The 20,947-nt window shown below is 32.9% G+C and overlaps 1 protein-coding gene across 1 annotated transcript; it reads right to left on the reverse strand.

Moving 5' to 3' along the window:
- Nucleotides 1-425: 425 nt before the first annotated feature.
- On the reverse strand, nucleotides 426-20,863 carry LOC100377617 (ectonucleotide pyrophosphatase/phosphodiesterase family member 5-like). The gene is made up of 4 exons (XM_006815090.3): nucleotides 19,906-20,863; nucleotides 16,375-16,560; nucleotides 6,430-6,696; nucleotides 426-4,544 (listed from the first exon to the last, which is right to left on the reverse strand). Exons 1-4 carry the CDS (start codon nucleotides 20,735-20,737, stop codon nucleotides 4,378-4,380), a joined length of 1,452 nt encoding a protein of 483 aa, XP_006815153.2. The 5' UTR covers nucleotides 20,738-20,863; the 3' UTR covers nucleotides 426-4,377.
- Between the last annotated feature and the right edge of the window lie 84 nt (nucleotides 20,864-20,947).

The raw sequence follows: 20,947 nt of genomic DNA on the forward strand, positions 1-20,947 counted from the left end.
TGGAGGTACAATCTACCGTACTCAAACACAGGTTTCAATTGTATGAGGAACACAATCTACTGCCCTCTATAGAGTGGTGGAATTCATTACATCATGGTACAATCTATTGAACTCACTATAGTGGTTGAAAAAATATGGACACAATATGTTTGACTCCCTAGATTCATTGATATTATCAATTATACAAGGCACACCCTAGACTGGTTGAAATGTTATCAGGAGAAATTCCGAACGAAGAGGATATGACATAATGTTCATAGCTTTTTTTGTATGTATCTAGTGTTGAGGAAACACCGTTGTTTCAGAACAGAACTATTAAATTTGTTGGGTAAACTACAACATGCTTCCCCCTCCCCCCTCTTGAGGGCTGAAAGAGCGCGACATGTTAAGCAGCTGACCAAGAACAGAGTACAGAACACAGTAAATGTGCATAAAATTTATTTATTTATTTGTTGATTTGCTTTTTGCAAGACTGTTATTTTTGGCTTATTGTAGTTGAATTTTCAGGCGGCACATTTATATGGTATGAATATGTGCGAATTGCAGGTAATATGTCCTAAATATTTGGGTGAATCAAAAAGCTGGCTGGCATTGCAAAATCTCTTTTGATAGCTTTTGTAAACCATGTTTGAATTCACAAATACAGTGATCAGCCTGAGTAACTTGGAAATATGATGATTCCTCAAATATGTGCTGCAATTTGCATACATTAATACCATCAATTATGTCACATGACAATTCCAAAACATAATTGCAGCTGCCAGCTTCAAGCTGCAGAATAAACAGTTTGTTTAAAATAGGAACTGTTCTACCATGACCTGGTAACTAGTCTGGAATTTCTGTTTTGATTTCATCTCCCAGGTCAGTGATTGACAGTTATTTATATTGGTTGATAAATATAGCACATTGCTGATTTAAATATGCTAATTTTCAAAATAATGATCGACAGTTATACGTTTTCTTTTCATCTACTGATAGTAGCCACAGTAGCGAAAGTGTAACTGCCTTAATCTGCAGAACATTGGAAAATAAATTTACAAGTTAATCAGTAAAATTTCAGCAGAAAATCCAGACAAATATAAAGAGTGGGTACAAAATGTATTCTGGTTACCAGGCTATATCATTAACTATGGTTAAAGACTGGTGTAGGTTTCTATACAATCAGTCATACAACATAGACGGGATGTAGGCAGAGTCACCCGAATAACACCCTCACTATACACCCCCTGCATAGATTTAAAAGCTAACTTCTAAAGATTATACAACTATAAAATTTATACAAATTAGCCACCTAAATTAAAATTGGTAGTGCATACATGTAACTGGATTATACAAGATAGTGCTGCCCAATTGTCACTAAGAAAATGCTAATTGAAATCCAATTGGCTCTTATTATCATACTTTATTAGCCACATGGGCTAATTCAATAAACATTTACCATACTGCGTAAAAATCTTTAGATAATGTCCAATCTATAATTTGTTACATTGTATTGAGACTGAAAAATAGGTTCATCATAAAGTTGATTAATCGTAACGTGATCACAGTTCCGCGACCATTATATTTATATACTGGTACTTAGTAATTGTTAACACCCGCCTATTCAACTTTACACAATGTAAGGATTCAACAGCATTTGAAATTTGAATAAAATGTTAATATAAACATTCCTATATTACAGTTTGAAAATACCACAATTGTGGTTATTTATTTCCGCTAAATTAGATAAAACAGAGAAATAGAAATAAGTCTGGCCACTGCCATACATGTATGCTATTACTCCAGCATGTTTGTGATTTCTGTTTTTGTTTGTGTGTACTGTTAATGGCAGTCAATCATATCATGCGACAGACGTGGATGTGATGAACATCCAACTTAACTAGTTATTCACAAACAATTATTGAGACCTAACTTGCTAGTATAATGACAACATCTGAAAAGCTGCAAAGCAAGGTGCATCAAAATCATTGTTTCAATTCGAACAATCTTAACTAAATAATAGTTAAATAATCAAATAGCCGCAATAATTTCACAAACAGTATAGCAAACATGCTTGAGTGGGTATGCAGTAGCGGTCACATGCAAAAACATTTTGTAATACTTAACCATGGAACTAAAATATAACTTTTTTCAAATCTTTAACTCAAACATTTGTATCAGATACAAAACTAATGTTAGTCTCATATACCTTAAAGTTAAACACTCATTCAAGAATTATCGCATTGCCACAGACCACTGTAATTCGGGACAGAAGTCAATCATGTTTGAACATTATTCAAAAACATTGGCACATGAAACTTGAACAAAACATAAAATGACTGCCAACACTCTGTGTTATATTTTCTAGTCCAATATTTCCAATATTTCACATTGGGGTCAATACAACTTATTTCAGAGTGCAACGTAAGTAAAATGTTTTCAAAATATATAATTTTTCATTCCAAAATGACATCAAAACAGAATACCTTACAGTTAGTTAGGATATATAAATTGTTGATTATGTTAATTTGTTCTAAGGCAAAACAAACAGTTGTTGGTTAAAAACATTCTGAAAGACATAAAATGGCAGTCAATAAATAAATAATTTGTTAAAAGCAATTTTTTTTTAAAACGTTATTTGTTGCACATGAACAATACAATCACATCAACAACAACATAAAACACACAAGATTTTCAGCAGACTTAAATTAAACAATTTGGTTCAGAAATATAAGCAATGTCTACGAAAAGTTCACAACACTCTTAAGCTGGGATAAGTGTCCTTTATCTGCATTTAGTGGCAAATAAAATAATTATTCATATACATGTATATTTTGAATTATTTTAGCTAAGAACAAATACAAATGCGAGAAGACAGGTAAAGTTTAAAAAGTAAAATGAAAAAAAGATAAAAGAGTTTTCAAAATATTATTAAAAAGACATGTTAAAACATTAATGACACAAATAGATTAAAAGTAATAAAGATAAGCACTGTGTACATGTATAGCTAACTAGATCGCAATAAAATTGATTACACTAATCAAAAATCTAAAAAACACAATTTTAGGATTATAAGTGTGAAATGCAACAAAGCTGTGACACTATAGTTCAATAGAAACACCTCTGGAAATTACATAAGCACATGTAACAAATATGTTATAAGCGTACACTGAGTATTTCATTTTTTTTAAAGTGATTAGGAATGGTGAAAAGAAAACCAACAGGGGTCAGCGGTATTGCTGGTCATATATCATTTACACTCGCTGTACACATCATTTACTTTTAAGTTCAAGTTCATAGATTCACTTCTAAAATACAAATAATTATGGATACACTTGCGGTGGATGGAGTAATTTAAGTATACATTACAAGCTAAAACAACTGAATAATTGGAATCATAACAATTATTCAATCAGTTTTTATTATTAAAAAAAAATATTTGGCAATATGAATGCGAGCAACCAAACAACTATACAATTACTTAAAGGCATTTAAAGAAACAAACTGTGTTTTGGAGAATTGTTTTTCATCAAATTATGATGAAAGCTGCATATATAATTATTTTAAAACATGGTTTTTAGACAATCCAGATAATAAAATCTATATATAATAGCTAATTATAAACTTTGTGAATAATTTAATATGTTAATTTTAGACTATATATATTAATTTGTACATTATTGTAAATGCATTAATTATTCATCAGACTTTAATTTCAATATTTTGAAAAATCTACTTAATTAAAATCCAAAGCAAACTGGTAAATTACAACGTAAATTAATGCTTTTACAATAATTTGGAATTTTTTATTCCCAAATGTAAATATATTTTCGAGAGTATGAATATGGAATGCAAGGAATTTAAAAATAAGTAAAAATTCCAACCTGTCCATGATGGATATAGCCAGCAAGTATTATATAAGCAGACATCTTCCATCAAGAAACAATGTAATGCTGGGCCAATGTAAACTTTCTTGAATCAAAAGAGAAAACACATGGTGATATTACATGGCATATATTTATAATAAAATGCAAATAGCAAAGAAATTCATTTTTGTTGCTAATTACTTCCTAAAAATTCCCCCCATGTGTGGTACCACAAAGTTTATTTTGGCTCAGTGTTACAATACGGCTGGTTGGCTTTCGTGGATAATATTAAAAGGAATGTTCTGGCAATAAAAAAAGCAGACCCTTAGTTTGGGAGAACGGGAGATAAAAGGAATTGCAGTCAGTCCTGTGTGTCGTTTCACTCCCTCAGTGCATGATAAAAATACCCAGACATCTTCATCATAAAAAGAATAATTGTCTCCTCTGTCTCAACATCAGCTTTAAAATATGGAGCTAACAGATCAGTTACTGTGTTATTTGCTCCAAAAACTATTTGTTTTCTCATTTACTTTTATGCAATATCTTCATCTTGCTCAGATAAAAGTGGTTTGCTGCCCTCATAGTTGGTGGCTGGGAGATCAGGACGGTAGTTTTTCAAACGATACTTGCGTTGACGCACACACATTCCAGTCAAAAGTATGGCTGCTATTAAGGCGATGGATCCAGCAAAGATGATGGCTGAATAACAAAGAATAATAAAAAAAAAAAATTACATATATATATATATATATATATATATATATATATATATACATGTATATATCAACAAGCAGCCTCTCAGCTGAGATAGCTCCGCTGTTAGCAATGCACATTTCAATTAAAGAACAGAAGATATCATTAGAAAATGAACAATATGCATAGTATCAATGCAATGGGACTTGCTGTTTCAAAAATATAATTTTTCACCACAAATAATTGTGGTTTTTAGCAAGAAGAAAATATCACTTTTTACCAAAAATGACAAAAATATTCACCAAAATTAGATAATTAAAGATATCATTACAAAATGAACAATCTGAGAGAGGTCCACATGTAGTACCTATATATGTAATATCAAAGCAATCGGACTTACAGTTTTTAACAAGAAGTCGAAAATATCACTTTTTACCAAAAATGACAAAAGTATTCACCAAAATTAGAGAATTAAAAATATCATCACGAAATGAACAAACCTGTGAGAGGTCCACATGTAGTACCAATATATATAATATCAAAGCAATTGGACTTGCGGTTTTAAACAAGAAGTCAAAAATATCACTTTTTACCAAAAATTTAAAAATATTCACCAAAATTAGAGAATTAAAGATATCATCACAAAATGAACAAATCTTATAGAGAACCACATGTAGTACCTATATATGTAATATCAAAGCAAATGGACTTGCGGTTTTTAACAAGTCAAGAATATCACTTTTTACCAAAAATGACAAAAATATTCACCAAAATTAGAGAATTAAAGATATCATTACAAAATGAACAAATCTGAGAGAGGTCCACATTTAGTACCTATATATGTAATCAAAGCAATTGGACTTGCGGTTTTTAACAAGAAGTCGAAAATATCACTTTTTACCAAAAATGACAAAAATATTCACCAAAATTAGAGAATTGAAGATATCATTATGAAATGAACACATCTGAGAGAGGTCTACCCAAGGTACATATACATGAAGTATCAAAGCATTCAGGCTTGTAGTTTTCAAGAAGAAGTCGAAAAAGTAAAATATTGACACGAACGACGCCGGACAATCACTCAAACATGTATGATAATCTCTGCTCAACAAAGTCGACAGCGGAGCTAAAAAACAGGGTTTGGGTTAAACTTTTGCATCCAAGATTTCTAACATACGAAGGCGGCAAAAACATGGCGGATAATGTATCACATTGAATGCTTGCATTTGACAGAAAACATTCGCTTACAGTGAGACAATTTTTTTTTTTTTCATTTTTTGTATATTATAATCAATACTGAGTAATGATCAACTATTGCACCGCTTCAGAAGACAGTAAGTTATTCATTTGTGAAACACGACATGACCAGTTTACTCTACCGACACCATGATCAAATATTTGTTACTAAGCAATGCATTTGTGGTTTTATTTGCAACTTCTTTTAGAGGATACTTTCCATATACTAACAAAATTAAAAAATGAATGCATATTACATTAAATATATTAAGTATTTTTTTGTCATACGAAAATACTAATACTTTTTTGGTTGGCTGTAATTTTTCAACATTTCATGACACTTACTTTAGAACTAAATTAACGTCATTCATTCACTGATGCCTAAATTAGAAATTTTACAGTAATCTGTGATAGAACTAATTTCCAAATGTTTTACTCTAAACTGACATTGTGATTTGGTAGATGAGAACCATAATACTATCCCTGGAAAACAACAAAAATAAGCTAAAGAAGCAAGAGAGTAGACATTTAAAAACAGCTGTATAAAATAAATACACAAACAAAAACTAACATATAATTTAGTACGGAATAATTTAGTATTCTCGCATCTATACAGGAGGTGCCATGCCCTTAATTATCAACCCTTGAAACTTACCGATGATGAGTCTTTGAGAAAGTTTCAAGTGATATGGAAAGAATGCAGGTACTACTGGTATGACTGAGGCAATTAGCATATCATTCACTACATTTAAACTACCATTATTTGGACCAGGTTGAAGACCCATAATATGGCAGATCAGCGGGTAGACATCAACGTTATTGAACGGCTTGGAAGTAAAGTTACTTTTGAAGGCTGGTCCATGAGCAATGAAGAATGGGTGCATAGATTTGTAACGATTGTCGTATCCATGGCCACCATGCTCTGAATTGAATAAAAAGATAATTATATTAAGAATAAAATAACTTAATTACGAGATACTACTAAATGTATTTCTATGAATAGACCATCTTACAATGGAATGAGATGGGTGCTGGAAGCTACATGTATTTTTAATTTGTTTTTCCAGATGGGATCCATATAAAACAAGCAGCCAGTCGGCTGAGATAGCTCAGCTGTTAGCAATGCATATTTCAATAAAAGAACAGAAGATATCATTAGAAAATGAACAATATGTATAGTATCAATGCAATGGGACTTTCAACAAGAATTCAAGAATATCACTTTTCACCAAAATGACAAATTAGATAATTGAAGATATCACCATGAAATTAATAAATCTGAAAGAGGTCCACATGTAGTACCTATATATGTAATATAAAAACAATCGGACTTGCGGTTTTTAACGAGAAGTCGAAAATATCACTTTTTACCAAAAATCACAAAAATCTTCACCAAAATTAGAGAATTAAAGATATCATCACGAAATGAACAAATCTGAGATAGGTCCAAATGTAGTACCTATATATGTAATATCAAAGCAATTGGGCTTGCGGTTTTAAACAAGAAGTCAAAAATATCACTTTTTACCAAAAATTTAAAAATATTCACCAAAATTAGAGAATTAAAGATATCATCACAAAATGAACAAATCTTATAGAAAACCACATGTAGTACCTATATATGTAATATCAAAGCAAATGGACTTGCGGTTTTTAACAAGTCAAGAATATCACTTTTTACCAAAAATGACAAAAATATTCACCAAAATTAGAGAATTAAAGATATCATTACAAAATGAACAAATCTGAGAGAGGTCCACATTTAGTACCTATATATGTAATCAAAGCAATTGGACTTGCGGTTTTTAACAAGAAGTTGAAAATATCACTTTTTACCAAAAATGTCAAAAATATTCACCAAAATTAGAGAATTAAAGATATCATTACAAAATGAACAAATCTGAGAGAGGTCTACCCAAGGTACATATACACCAAGTATCAAAGCATTCAGGCTTGTAGTTTTCAAGAAGAAGTCTAAAAGGTAAAACATTGACATGGACGACGACGGACAATCACTCATATATGCTCCGCTCGACAAAGTCGACAGCGGAGCTAATAATCTATGATTGAAGTTATTTAACCTATTTAAAATATGCATACACATGTATATCCTGATTAATAATAATCAAACTGCAGTATTATATAGAAAAGTCTGATTCCCAAAGCTCTCTAATAAATGACCTACCGGTATCTAACCTCTGGACTGAATTAATGATGTTGTCAAAAAATCATAGGAGATTGAGCAAAAATTGGTCGTTTTTGGTTTTTCTGGGCCAGAAACGCAATGGTGATAAGACTTGATTTACAAAGACATAATATGATATGTTGTTTGAATCGGACGGTTTCATTTGTTTTGAGTCTTTTGTGTGTCAAAAAACATAACAGCATTATTTTGAGTTAATCAAGAATATGTTCTGCTCCAATAAAGGATTTTGGTATGTCAGTCAACAATCAATTCAACAACTCTTTATTGGAACGACTCCCCAAAATTTGACAATGGTAGTAGCACAGAATGGACTTTCTGTTCAGCTTGTTTTTGATTTTAGCAATGTTCACGCCACTATACCGTACATAAAGACACACACTCACGAACTTGACAACATTCACTTGCACATTTTATTTGTAAGGATAGAAGCTAATAGATGGAAATACCGGTTGCATCACTCATGGTGATCAATGATTCTAAAGCTGTCTAGGATAACTGTATTTAGTGTTCATTTCGATGTAATGTGTCTACATTTGTTGTTCTCAATTTTTGCATGTGGATGTGCTGTGGATTCAAGCTTGATTTATAGCAAAATATAAAATGAATCAAAGCATCATGGGTATTTTCTAATTAACTGTGCACAAACGCCGAAATTACGAGTGGCTAAGCAACTTTATTTTTTTTTTTTTTTTTAAATATTTTTTTTGTGCCAGGCGACAGTTCTGGACATTGAGTGTCACTGTTGTCTCTCCTGACTTTTTTATTTTCTTTCTGTATGTGCAAATTGCAAGTGCTAGTGATGACACATAGTGCATGTTGCCACAGAAGTCATATTCATGTTTGGGACTACATGACAGGGCTGTGCGGCCATCTCTCTGTCAAATGGAAATTTGTAATGCGCTATCCTGGTGTCAACCAGGCCCGGTCGAACACAAGCACCTGCGGACCTTAACCAAGGTTCCCCCAAAGTCGCATTCGTTAGTGAATGAATCTCGGCCTGTGGAATTGGCCTTCCCATTGAGTCTGTGGCACACTCACCCAGGGTGGGGGTCGACCCTTTGATGTTCAGCCTAAGGTAGGATTTGAACTTGTGTCTACCGATCATGAGTCTGATGCGACAACCACTATGCTACCAGTGACCGCTAAGCAACTTTAAAATCATCGTCCTTCGACTCCTACAATTTATAACGCACATTATGCAAAATACAAACCTTATTTCAAAATGTTATAATTTGGGTGTATTTAAAGACTGAATTTTCATTTTGTTTGTGTTTGAGCTTAATTTCATGTTCAAAGACAGACAAAGAAAAATAATTTTTCTCTGTTTTAAGGGGGAACTTGCTGTTTTATGTGACTTCGAAAAAAATGATGAACCCACAAAGAGACTGTATACTACTTTGTCTTATTCTGCAATCCACACTTTCTGAATTTGCATTATTTTATAACTATAAAACTAACATATATATATATGTATATAGGTTTCTGTACTGAGAAATCATAGTTAAAACAAAGACCCAAGAAAATAGTGTCTTTGGTTAAAAGGTCTAAAGATTTGTAAGTAAGTAAGTAAGTAATTCTTTATTGCTATCGTACCCCATATGAGATCTTGACATAAAATACAATAAAGTCAAAAACATGTAATAATAAAAAAAATGAAAATAAAAGGAAATACTAAAAATACTGTAAATGAATGAAATAAATACATATCTCACAATAAGAGATACTGTAAAATACTTTATTTTCGCTTGGAATTTATTTTCGCTATTTTCGCTGAAGGGATGATTCAGTGAAAATAAAATCCAGCGAATACACTTTTTTTCCTATATTTCATATTAAACTCAACAACAATCAGTGAAAATAAATTCCATACAAAACACCCAAAAAGCTCTTTCAGCGAAAATTAATTCCAGCGAAAATAAAGTATTCCACAGTAAATGAATAATTGTAATATAATGTAAATATGGAAATCTGTGTTTTGTGGGGTTTTTCTTTTGGAGACAGCTGGTACTGAAGTTATTGTTTGTGTATATACTCAACAACAACAAGTTGTCACAAGCTGTGCAAGTCCTAACTATTGTCACCTTCTGTGAACACAATTGGGTATAGCCGATGCAAACATATGAGATTAGCTTAAATCTTGAACATTACTAACATAAGACTTGTTTAATTATATTCTCACTTAGAACAAAGGGTTGATCTGACAGATGACAGATGACAGATAAACAATGTATAAATTAATTAGTGAAGACAAGCTGTCTATGTAAAGATTGCCAAAATCATGTATGCACAAGTATAAGCTATAAGCTGTGTACACTAACGCTTTAGCTAAGACAGTGACAGTATTAAATCATAGGTGTTGATTAGATCTGCATTTCTTGGCAGCAGATATCACGAAAAATTCAAATAGCATTTTTCATTACAAAATTAAAGATATCATCTGGAAATATTCAAATTGAATAGAGGTCCACCCAAGGTACACATATACTAAGTATCAAAGTAATTGGAATAGCAGTTTTTTGGAAGAAGTAAAACAAATTTGTGAATTCTAATATACATGTAACGCCAAGTATCAAACCAATCAGAGTAGAAGTTTTCAAACTTCCAAAAATATTCATTAAAAATAGAGAAATGAAGAATCAGATATCATCACAAAATGATAAAATCTCATAAAGGTTCATTCAAAGAACATATATACCAAGTATATAACTAATAGAGTATTTGGTTTTCAAAAAGCATTTGAAAGAAAAAGTTGATGTAGGACAACAACGTCAGACTTATACCAACAGCTCTAAATAAATAAATTAAAAAAATGAATAAAATAAAATAAAATAAAATAAATAAACTAAAAATAATTTCAAATAAGCATAAGTGAAATAAATAAACTTCAGTTTCAAAATGATGATATTTGTATTAGAATATTAATTTGGCGCCAGTCGTATATTATATTCAATACATTGTATTTGTGGTTGTCATGAACACAACATTCAATCTATTACTATTGTGTGTCACACCATCCGTTGAGAGAAAATTACGTCTCCAAAACGATGCAGGTTTATAAGTATAACGATTAAGTCTTTATTATCTTCTCGAAACCATATGCCTCTATTCGGAAAATTATCTCACGGGTGAATACTTCTCATCAAGGTTAAAAGATAATGGTCTATAAATTCTAAGATAATTATCATGTTTACAATGAACTATTGTTATGCAAATTATAGACACAAATATGAAATATGGTATCAGCAAAGATGTATTGTTTCATTGTTATAAAATGGAATTCTATAATGTAGAGAGTAGACTCCCATGGAGACATTTAATTAAAAGTTGTATGGTAGTGTATATTATCTCGGATGGCACAGCTGATGCAGGAACAAAATCAACACATGAATGGAGAGTAAATTTGAAGAATTAAATTGTTGATGCCAGAAATGTTCATTTCATATTTAACGTTTTCAACACCAAACTTTATTACCCAAATATTTCTGCACTCTTTTTCTTATATATTTTTCAACATTTCTGGAAACAAACCCGAATTTTGGCGTCCAACAGACAAAATTTGAGTCAATTTTTTCAGTCTCATTCTTCTATAAACAGGACTATTTTGTGAATTTGTGATGAAAAGAGAGAACTGGTGGTGAAAAAGTTAACCCTAATTTTGTCAGCCCCATGTACTTTTATACTGATTTGACAACATAAGGATCAATCTGTTGACAATTTTGTTGAATTCACACGTCAAAGGGCTATTTCGTTGACAAACTTTCAGTCCGTCAAAACGATTTTACTTTCATTTATTAGAGGCAGGGTATGATCCTATATGAAGTACATCGCATTTTTTGATGCACCAATTTAAAATGTTAATGACTCATGAATATTAATGAGCGACCAGCACTCTTGTCAACCTGGGCATAACCCTGAATTTGAGAACACCCCTTATAGTTCCAACTCATTTTCATCAAAAAAATTACAGTCACATGACCTATTATTTTTAGGCACTTAAGAAGGTGGATATTTCATAACCATTAGTGACATTAAGGTAGCGAGAAGGGAAATTTTCACTTTTTTCTTGATTTTTCAAAAATTGATAAAACGGTTACTTTAGACCTTGATACATCACCCCAGGTTTACAAAAGATCGAAATTGCGAAATAACGTTGCTCAAATTAGTGTTTTAAAACACTAGCAGAAAAGACTACAACTGCAGTTTCGTGGATATTTGCATAGTGTTTATCTTTGGAAGGAATTAAAGGATAAAATCTTATCTGTATACTCTGTTGTTGACGATTCTGATATAACGGGTGATAAGCTTCCAGTTGCAAACAATGCGTGTTTATCTAACGTCCATTTCAGCATTATTGTCAGTCGAGACTTCGTCGGAGAATCATGGTCATACAGTACTCATTTCGCCCAACCTTCCGCTTTTACATCAACCGCTTATCGCTTAATTTCAGACCACACGGTCTTGTCCGACCGGAAACCGACCGCATTTTAATCGCGTTTTTTTTTTCGCTCGCTCGCTTATTGAAAACATTGACCGCTCGCCCAAACACTGAAAACTGGCACATGGGTGGTCGAAATGGTGGTTTTGATAGTGAAGTGTGAACATACAACTAGTATTAACAATTATTACATTCTGAACAACACTTCAAATCTAATAGCTGTATTACACTTGTATCGTGAAAGCAACTGAACTGGGACCTCTTGTTACGTGTTTTGGGTGCTTGTTCTAGATGTAATATTTTTATTTTTAGTTTAATGAGACAGTTACGTGAAAAAAGCCTAGGTAACTCCTTTTGACAGAGCAAAGAAACGAGGAAATGTTAGTGACTAATTCCAAAAATAACGATATCGAATCCACATCGGTCCACGTCTGGTAAAATTTGACATTCAATTTTTAAAATTAAGTCACGATCATTGAATGAGCTCGGTCTATACTGTATACGTACCGTAAAAGTGTTCCCACAAAAAATATTTTCGACTAAAAACGGCCATATGCCCTGAAAAAATCGAACAGAGCTTGACATGTATGAATAATTTATTGGGCTTAAATGAAAAACGTGTCAAATTTAGTTATAGCCATAACTATTTGGTGGCCAGTCGATGAACAATTCAATGTCCTTCAGGGCTGAAAATCATCGACGCTACTCTGGTTTACTTTATTTCACAACTTGCAGAGAAAACTGATTCGCGTGAGCTCTAATGTATCTTAGCCTAGTATTTTCTTTATGCACTAAGGTCAAATTCCATCAGTTTGTCAAAATATATGTTTTTCAGCGAATAATTTTGAAGCCTGTCACAGCACAAACAACAATGTGAATCAACGCCGGTGATTGGATTGTACGACGACCCTTCAATTAGCGTCAAATATGCTTTGTTACAACATCATTGATTGGCTGAGAGTCACCTGATCGGAGCACGAACTGGGTCACAGAACCATATTTGTCCGTATTATCAACAGGACTTTGCAAAATAACCACACCCACATTTTCAATCTTTTTTAGCGCGGAAGTTGCCAACAAATGTAAAAAAAATTGTGAATTTCATGGATTCGAATAAAATAAAGCAAGCGATTGATAAAGATGATTATTAATATTTTCCCCGATGCTCTTCGAATTTTTATTTTTTTTATTTCAAGGTAAGAAATGGCTAGTTGAAGTTGCATCGTCTTCAATGCGGTTGTTTCACCGCGAACAACTCTAGCTCTGTTTTGGGCATGGTTTAGTTTTGCGATGTAAAATAAAATATATATTAAAATAATAATAATAATACTTGATTAATTATTTGGGGTTTCAACCCACAAATTACGGACATGATCTCCATGAATTACGGTCAATGTTTGTCTTCTCTCGGCTGATTGTCACGGTGTTGATCGACGCCCTTCCTAAACTCAGTATGGAGAAACCAATGGGGATCGACATTCCAAACAAACAATCGAAATTATCAACGAAAGACGAGATTTTTCTAGATATTTACAAACATACTGTCATGACAAACATATGTAAAATTAACAAATACACAAAGAGGTGTAATATTAGGTTTTATTTTAGGCTTAGAAATATTTTCTTTCACTCAGCCCATGCATGTAACTGCCATTTAGCTTTACGGTCCTTCAGCATCGGGGGAAAACAACAATAATTATACAAAACACATTGCGAAGACTCAACAATCAGGAAAGAAACCCCAGACAACCATGTCGTACTTGTGTTGAAATACATTTTGTATTTCACGTCAGAATATTGTTTAAAATAAAATATTCAGTCCAAGCCAAATCGAGGTCAAAGGGTCAGATTGCGTGCATATAATTATATACAGTTAAAACAAAAAGTATTCGAACTTTTGTCAGCTGCTCAACATCTATAAAAACCAGAAAGACAATTAAAGGACAATGTAAACCTCGGAAATTATTCTGTTAGTCCGAATTTTAAATGCGCGCGAGCGAGCAGGTGGGCGGTGGTATTTCGGGGTTTGCGCGGTCGAAAAAAAAGCGGAAATTGTCCGGTTGAATTCAACAAGCGGTCGCAAAAGCGAGAGAAAAAGGTGATTGGAAAGCGGAAGCGGGCGGGAGGTTGTGCGAAAGGAGTACTGTAACTTTGCACAACTTTCTTTTAAATCGTTTTATTTTCCAAGTCAATATTCTATTTTACTAATACATTTTTTTTCTAACGCAATGGCAAAGAAAAGAAAGAAAGCGTTGACAGATGAGGCAAAGAAAAATCTGCCACTCAGTGTCGCACTCTGACACAGCAATTTTTTTCAAACATCGGCCATTTTGTTTCACCATGAAAACCGTTTTATTAGATGTCTTATCTGAGACACTTGAAGGATTAGATTGTTTGTAAACTGTCAGCATGTACAGTGGGACAGTAATGTTTGTCAGAGGATTATCCCTCGTTGTTCGTTTGCATAACAATGGAAAACCCAAACGTTCCTGGAGTACGGACTCAAATGCCAGCAGTTTTCTTCATTTTTCACGCTCGAGCTTGAAATTATTCATTATCTGACACTCTTTATGAGTTCTATGATATCAGTGGGTAATATGTTTGGCCATTTTTAGTGTATATTTATAATAATGCAGCAAATCTACAGTGTTTTATTAACCAAAACTGTTTTTCGCGTTTTTCTCGAGTTGAAGTTTTGATCGAGAACGACTCATTGGGACCGCCGCCAAATCAAGTGCGTTCGGACTAGGACATTCAAACTCGCAGTTATCGTTCAAAAGATAATGATGGTGCGAAATATGTCTGGGTTTTTAAAGAAAATGCTTTGTCACAGAATAATAGTCTGTTAAAGGTGCCAAGTATGAAATAATTTGGGGACAAAAAAACAAACCTGCCTAGAAATCGGAATAATAGGTCTTTTGATTATCGGAGACGCATTTCAATGGACTTGATTACGGACAATGCATAACTTAAATTTCACCAGGAAATTCCGCAGTGTGCTCTCGCAATCGCGTACTTAGTCATTTTTACAAGGTTCGCCATTTTTGATGTCACGTGATAATTATGTAAACAATGTCTGTCCAGTTTGTGCGAACTTGCACCTCTATACTTAGTCTTTTGATATATATAACCTAAATTACTGTTCTGAACGAGACAACAGACAGAGAATGTTTTATTTAAAAACGTCACAAAACCTTCTCGCTACCTTAAGCACTGAGGATATGTTCATGTTAACTGATGTGTGACCAATGGCAATGTACTGTACCAGCATACATATCTGGCTTGAGTGAATAAGTTAATAATAGAAATGATATCACTCTGGAAAGCTAAGACTATTTTTTTAATACATCACCTGCTAAAATATTCCAAAATGAATGGAAAAAACACCCCTCCAATGTAATAGTATATGCCCCTCCAAATAACTATGTGTGTTCTGAAGAGGGACATATAAATAATTAAAACAGGGGAGGGCAGGGTTGGGATTAGAGCTATGGATGAGGGGCCCTCAGGATTTCTTACTATACACATATAACTGTTGACAAATGGTCAGTTTTTTGCTTTAGATTTTTTTGAAATCGACAAGGTTTGAAATACAGGTTTTAAAACTTCCTCCATACGATATTTAAACACATACTATCTATTACTGGCTGACTGTCACTGTTTGAGCTGGTTGCATACAAGTCCCAGACTAGCAGGAACATGTATATTTCATATAAATTAAAGGCATATTTCAAACATGAACAACGCAACATATGATTTGAACTCGCAAGCTTGCAAAGCGTCTCGCAACTGCAAACAAAACATGGCTCAAAATAGCTTGAAATGAACAGGATTACAGTGAATAGATAGACATGCACAGACCAAATCACTGATAACACAGACAAACTAAATACATATACATATATATAAAGTTGTCAAGTATTTATAACCAGTAGATTAACAGTAAAACTAGAACTTACGGGTTGAATTCATATATTCAGCTTTAGTGGATGCGATGCTCCACCCTTCATCTGCAACCAAGATAATAGGCATAATTCGGGAATTTTTCTGATAATGGAATTTTTCTGGTATGTCTTCTTTCAGGTAAACTGTCAAATTTGGATGTTTATCATGCAGGGCATTGTAAATAGTTACAATGTTTTTGTCTGAAAAAAAAAAGTATAAATGAATTATATATAACATACAATCACACTTGTGTTAGGATAAAACGATGGAATATGGGTATACATTTTTTGTTGAATACTACCTGTCCACTACCAGGCTTGACTGTACAAAAGAATTTATAACAAAATCACTGATATGGAATTGAGATATGCACCAGTCATTGTGTTAACATTATTGTGAAGTCATCATTATTAGTACTAAGCCTACCGCAGACATCTCGTCATCGTTATTCATGTGTGACACATATTGACAATAAATATGAATCTCATATGAAAATACTGTAAAAAAAATATTAAATTTGTATTCGTTCATTTTTTCATATTTATTATTTCATTGTCTGAATATGTGATATATATATATATATATATACATTAAATTTTTGGCATATCCGATGTTAGTGATTGTTGCAATTTAGTTCCCTTTAGATTGTGTAAATTTCATTTCCGAATGGTTTTGAATAGTATTACTATGTGCATCGATTCACCTCTTAACGTAGTCAGTCGTTATCCAGAAAAAGTGCAAACATGGGTGAATCCGCACTATTCAATACTTCATGTAATAGTCTCAGTATACTAATTATGTGATATAAATGATCTCAGAGTACAATTTTTATATCAGAAGTTAGATTTTATAACCTTTCCATTTTTTTGTTTTATCATAATTTTGAAAACACTTAATGTATGAATTAGCATCAATTATTATATCTAAAGTGCGATCTCGTTCTTAGAATGTTAAATTAAGAAAATCAATTACCATATTTGTATTTTAATACAAATTAATATACAATGGAGATAATTTAGCTGAAATAAGGCATTGCAAAAATAAAAAAAAATAGATGTTTCTGGTCAAACTGTTTTTTTTAAAAATGGGTTGTTTTTTTCACTAAAAATATTTGATGGCACACAAATAAAATATTTCATAGAACCTTCTATCAAATTTATTGATGTACGAATCCCAAATAGAAGATACACATCAATAAAATTATACATGTATGACATTAATTGTAAAATGTGAAATTGACGAGAGACATTTTTCTGTTTGATGATTACCATGATTATCATGAGAAAGAAAATAAAACATAGAAAACAATAATGAATCCAACAGGTGTCAGTATCTTTCTGAATAATTAATAAAACATGTGTTGTTTTTTTGTTTTTTTTTTGCTTTACAACATAAAAGGTTTCCACAGTGTTTTTTTATGTGGAATCTATGCGTTGGATATATGGTAGTTGCATAGCTGCTCACTGTTAAAAAAGCAATATGGAAACATGTACAAAAATGTACAGTTCCTTTTTAGTAAGATCTGACATTTAGTAACTGGTTTATTAGTGCAATTTGACAGAATTCAAAGAAAAGAATAATTTATAAATTAATTTAGGATTAAAAATAGATTGTACAACTTAATTAAGACTTCATCTTCCCAGCATTCAATCCATTGTCTGCAATTAGTACAGGTTTCTCAACATGTGTATTTAAAGTGTGAAATAGGTGTTGGCAGTGACGATTCGCACCCCTATTCGACAATAACGATGAATTTTAATAAAATAGTCAATGCTGGAAATGTGTTGGTTTACAAATTTATACATGCAAGAAACTTCAATGAGACATCGAAGAGAGTTTTGCATTGATGCCTTTTGAAATATGAAAACTTTCCCTATACTATTCCTCTATGCTTTAAAATAGATTGATGGGATGTTTGTATCTATGCGTTGTATTAGACCTGGAATTTCGGAAACAATGAAATAATAAAGTAAACTATGATAACAAATTGAAATAACTGAAGAAAACCAGCAAGGTTTTAATTAACACATAAATTTCTGTTGTGCTACATACTGATAGAGGGTGCAATTTCACTTTGGCGATGCATTGGCATTTTATATAGCGGCACTTGTTGTTGCGTAAACTCTTGATATGTCCTTGTGTGAAATAATGCTCAAATAATTTTTTGAATTACTTTTCTAGAAACTTATTTGAAAAGTCATTAATTTCAAGAGTGAAAATTTGGGAAATGAAAGTCCCTGTAACTGAAATTCATGTTTGAAAAAATTGTAAATGTAAGTACGGCAAAAAACATCAAAATCAAAAGTAACAAATTGTGCCTGGAAATGGATGTTTTTTATCTGTGAAGTCATGCTCTGATGTAGGTGACAATTCCTCTAAAATTTATTAAGTTGATGAGACCTAATTCTGTGTAGAGATCGCTATTTCTGATAGTACATGTATAACAATTATCACACCTTACTGTTTTGAATGACAAAAGAACAATAATATCAATCAGCATACAATCAGCAGTGAAATACAAAGAATAATGACATCAATAGGCTTAAAACACAAATAACGATGACATCATTCACACTAAAAAACAAAGACTTATGACAGGACTAGCAGTGAAATACAAAGAATAATGACATCAATAGGCTTAAAACACAAATAACGATGACATCATTCACACCAAAAAATAAAGACTTAGGACACGACTAGCAGTGAAATACAAAGAATAATGACATCAATAGACTTATGACACGACTAGCAGTGAAATACAAAGAATAATGACATCAATAGGCTTAAAACACAAATAACGATGACATCATTCACACCAAAAAACAAAGACTTATGACACAACTAGCAGTGAAACACAAAGAATAATGACATCAATAGGATCATAGATCCACGCTTCTGAGTTCTATAAATATATATACGAACATGGAAGGTGCTGCCATTAGTACCTTCCATGCTACGAACAAGTGGGGGGGGGGGTTTATATGTGAATGAACACAGGAGGGGCAGACAAGTTTCTATATATACCCAAATTATGAGGTACTGGTACTGTCTGGGGTAGCGAATACTTGCGTGATGACACCAACAGAACTATTGTTATAAACAGGAAGATAATCTCTCTTTTGTGGGATTACTATAATGCAGGTACAGGGGAAACATATTGATGTTTCTTGTCATTGCACATGTCAGTTTTTTGTCAGAATTAAAAAAAAATAACTTTCAGATACAGTAATAACAATAAACATCAATATAAAATAAAAACAAAAATTACCAGAAAGCATTTTTTCATTTTAGTCCAGTTCTTATGATTAAGATATTTATAGTTTGTTTTTTTATTTATAAGAATTGCTGGCATTTAGGAATGTACTCATGTAGATGATGTCACCAACATGAGCTCTAAATTCAGAAACAAACTGCTACATTAGCTCAACAATATAAGGCTAATAATATGCACATAATTACATCTCAAATGAAATTAATTAAACATCAATCATCTCATGGATAAATGACCTTTAATACCTTCCTCGCTGAATTTAAACAATACTTACTATCAAATGGTCTGATTGCAGCCACCGGAGTGTCATCAACCACTTCAAACAGATCCAAGTTGATGTAGTTTTCCAACACAATGACACGTTTTTTCATATCTAATTCAGCCATGCCGTGATCACTGGTGATAATGACATTAGTTTTATCGTACAGATTTTCTTCTTTTAGTCTCTTTATCAGATATCCGGCTGTGTCGTCACACATGCGTATAACATTCAGCATTTCTGGCGCGTCTGGTCCATAAACATGACCACTGTGGTCTGGTTCATTGAAATACAGTAAGCCCACATCAACTGGATCTTCTCCGGTGAACCATTCCAATACACCATCAACGCGATCTGAGAAAGGCGTATCAGTCGAATAATTTTTGTAATGATTCGGTCGAATACCTTTAATTTCTGATTCGCTTCCTGGCCAGTAATATACACCACTCCGACCTCCCTGCAGTTGGTTCGTCACCCAGATCGGTTCGGCCCCGGTGTCCCACCATTTGCCGTCCTTGGCATCCTCGTCTCCAATATGGAAATGTTCATTTAGTAGAGGATCGTACATATTATTGGCCACAATCCCGTGACTTTCTTCCCACATTCCAGTTGCCAGTGTAAAATGGTTAGGAAAAGTTTTCGTGATGAACGTATTCACTATACCGTCTGGAACAAAAGCTCCGTCGGCGATCAGCTGATCAAAATTCGGCGTTTCTACTTTGTTGACGTAATCCCACCTAAAACCATCGAAGCTTACCAACAGAGTGAGAGGACCTTCTTCTCCGATGGAAATGCAGAACAAATTGAACGCACACGAAACGAAGAACATGAACTTTGCGGGCTCCATCGCTACGATCTTCTCCAGATGTTACACTAAGTAGGATTCAAAATTTAATGCCCGACTCCGGTGCGTGATCAACAACACTAAATAAATACGACTTCTCTGTCTTTCCTCTCCCAGAATCCCTTGTGATATTTCTAAAACTCGTATGCTTAAAGCATCGTAGGACAAGGTACGAGAAATTAATTTCTTCCGGCTAAAAGATGAAACGAGTCA

This window comes from Saccoglossus kowalevskii, chromosome 11, assembly GCF_978046115.1.
Source record: "Saccoglossus kowalevskii chromosome 11, keSacKowa6.1, whole genome shotgun sequence".
Classification (NCBI taxonomy): Eukaryota; Metazoa; Hemichordata; class Enteropneusta; family Harrimaniidae; genus Saccoglossus; species Saccoglossus kowalevskii.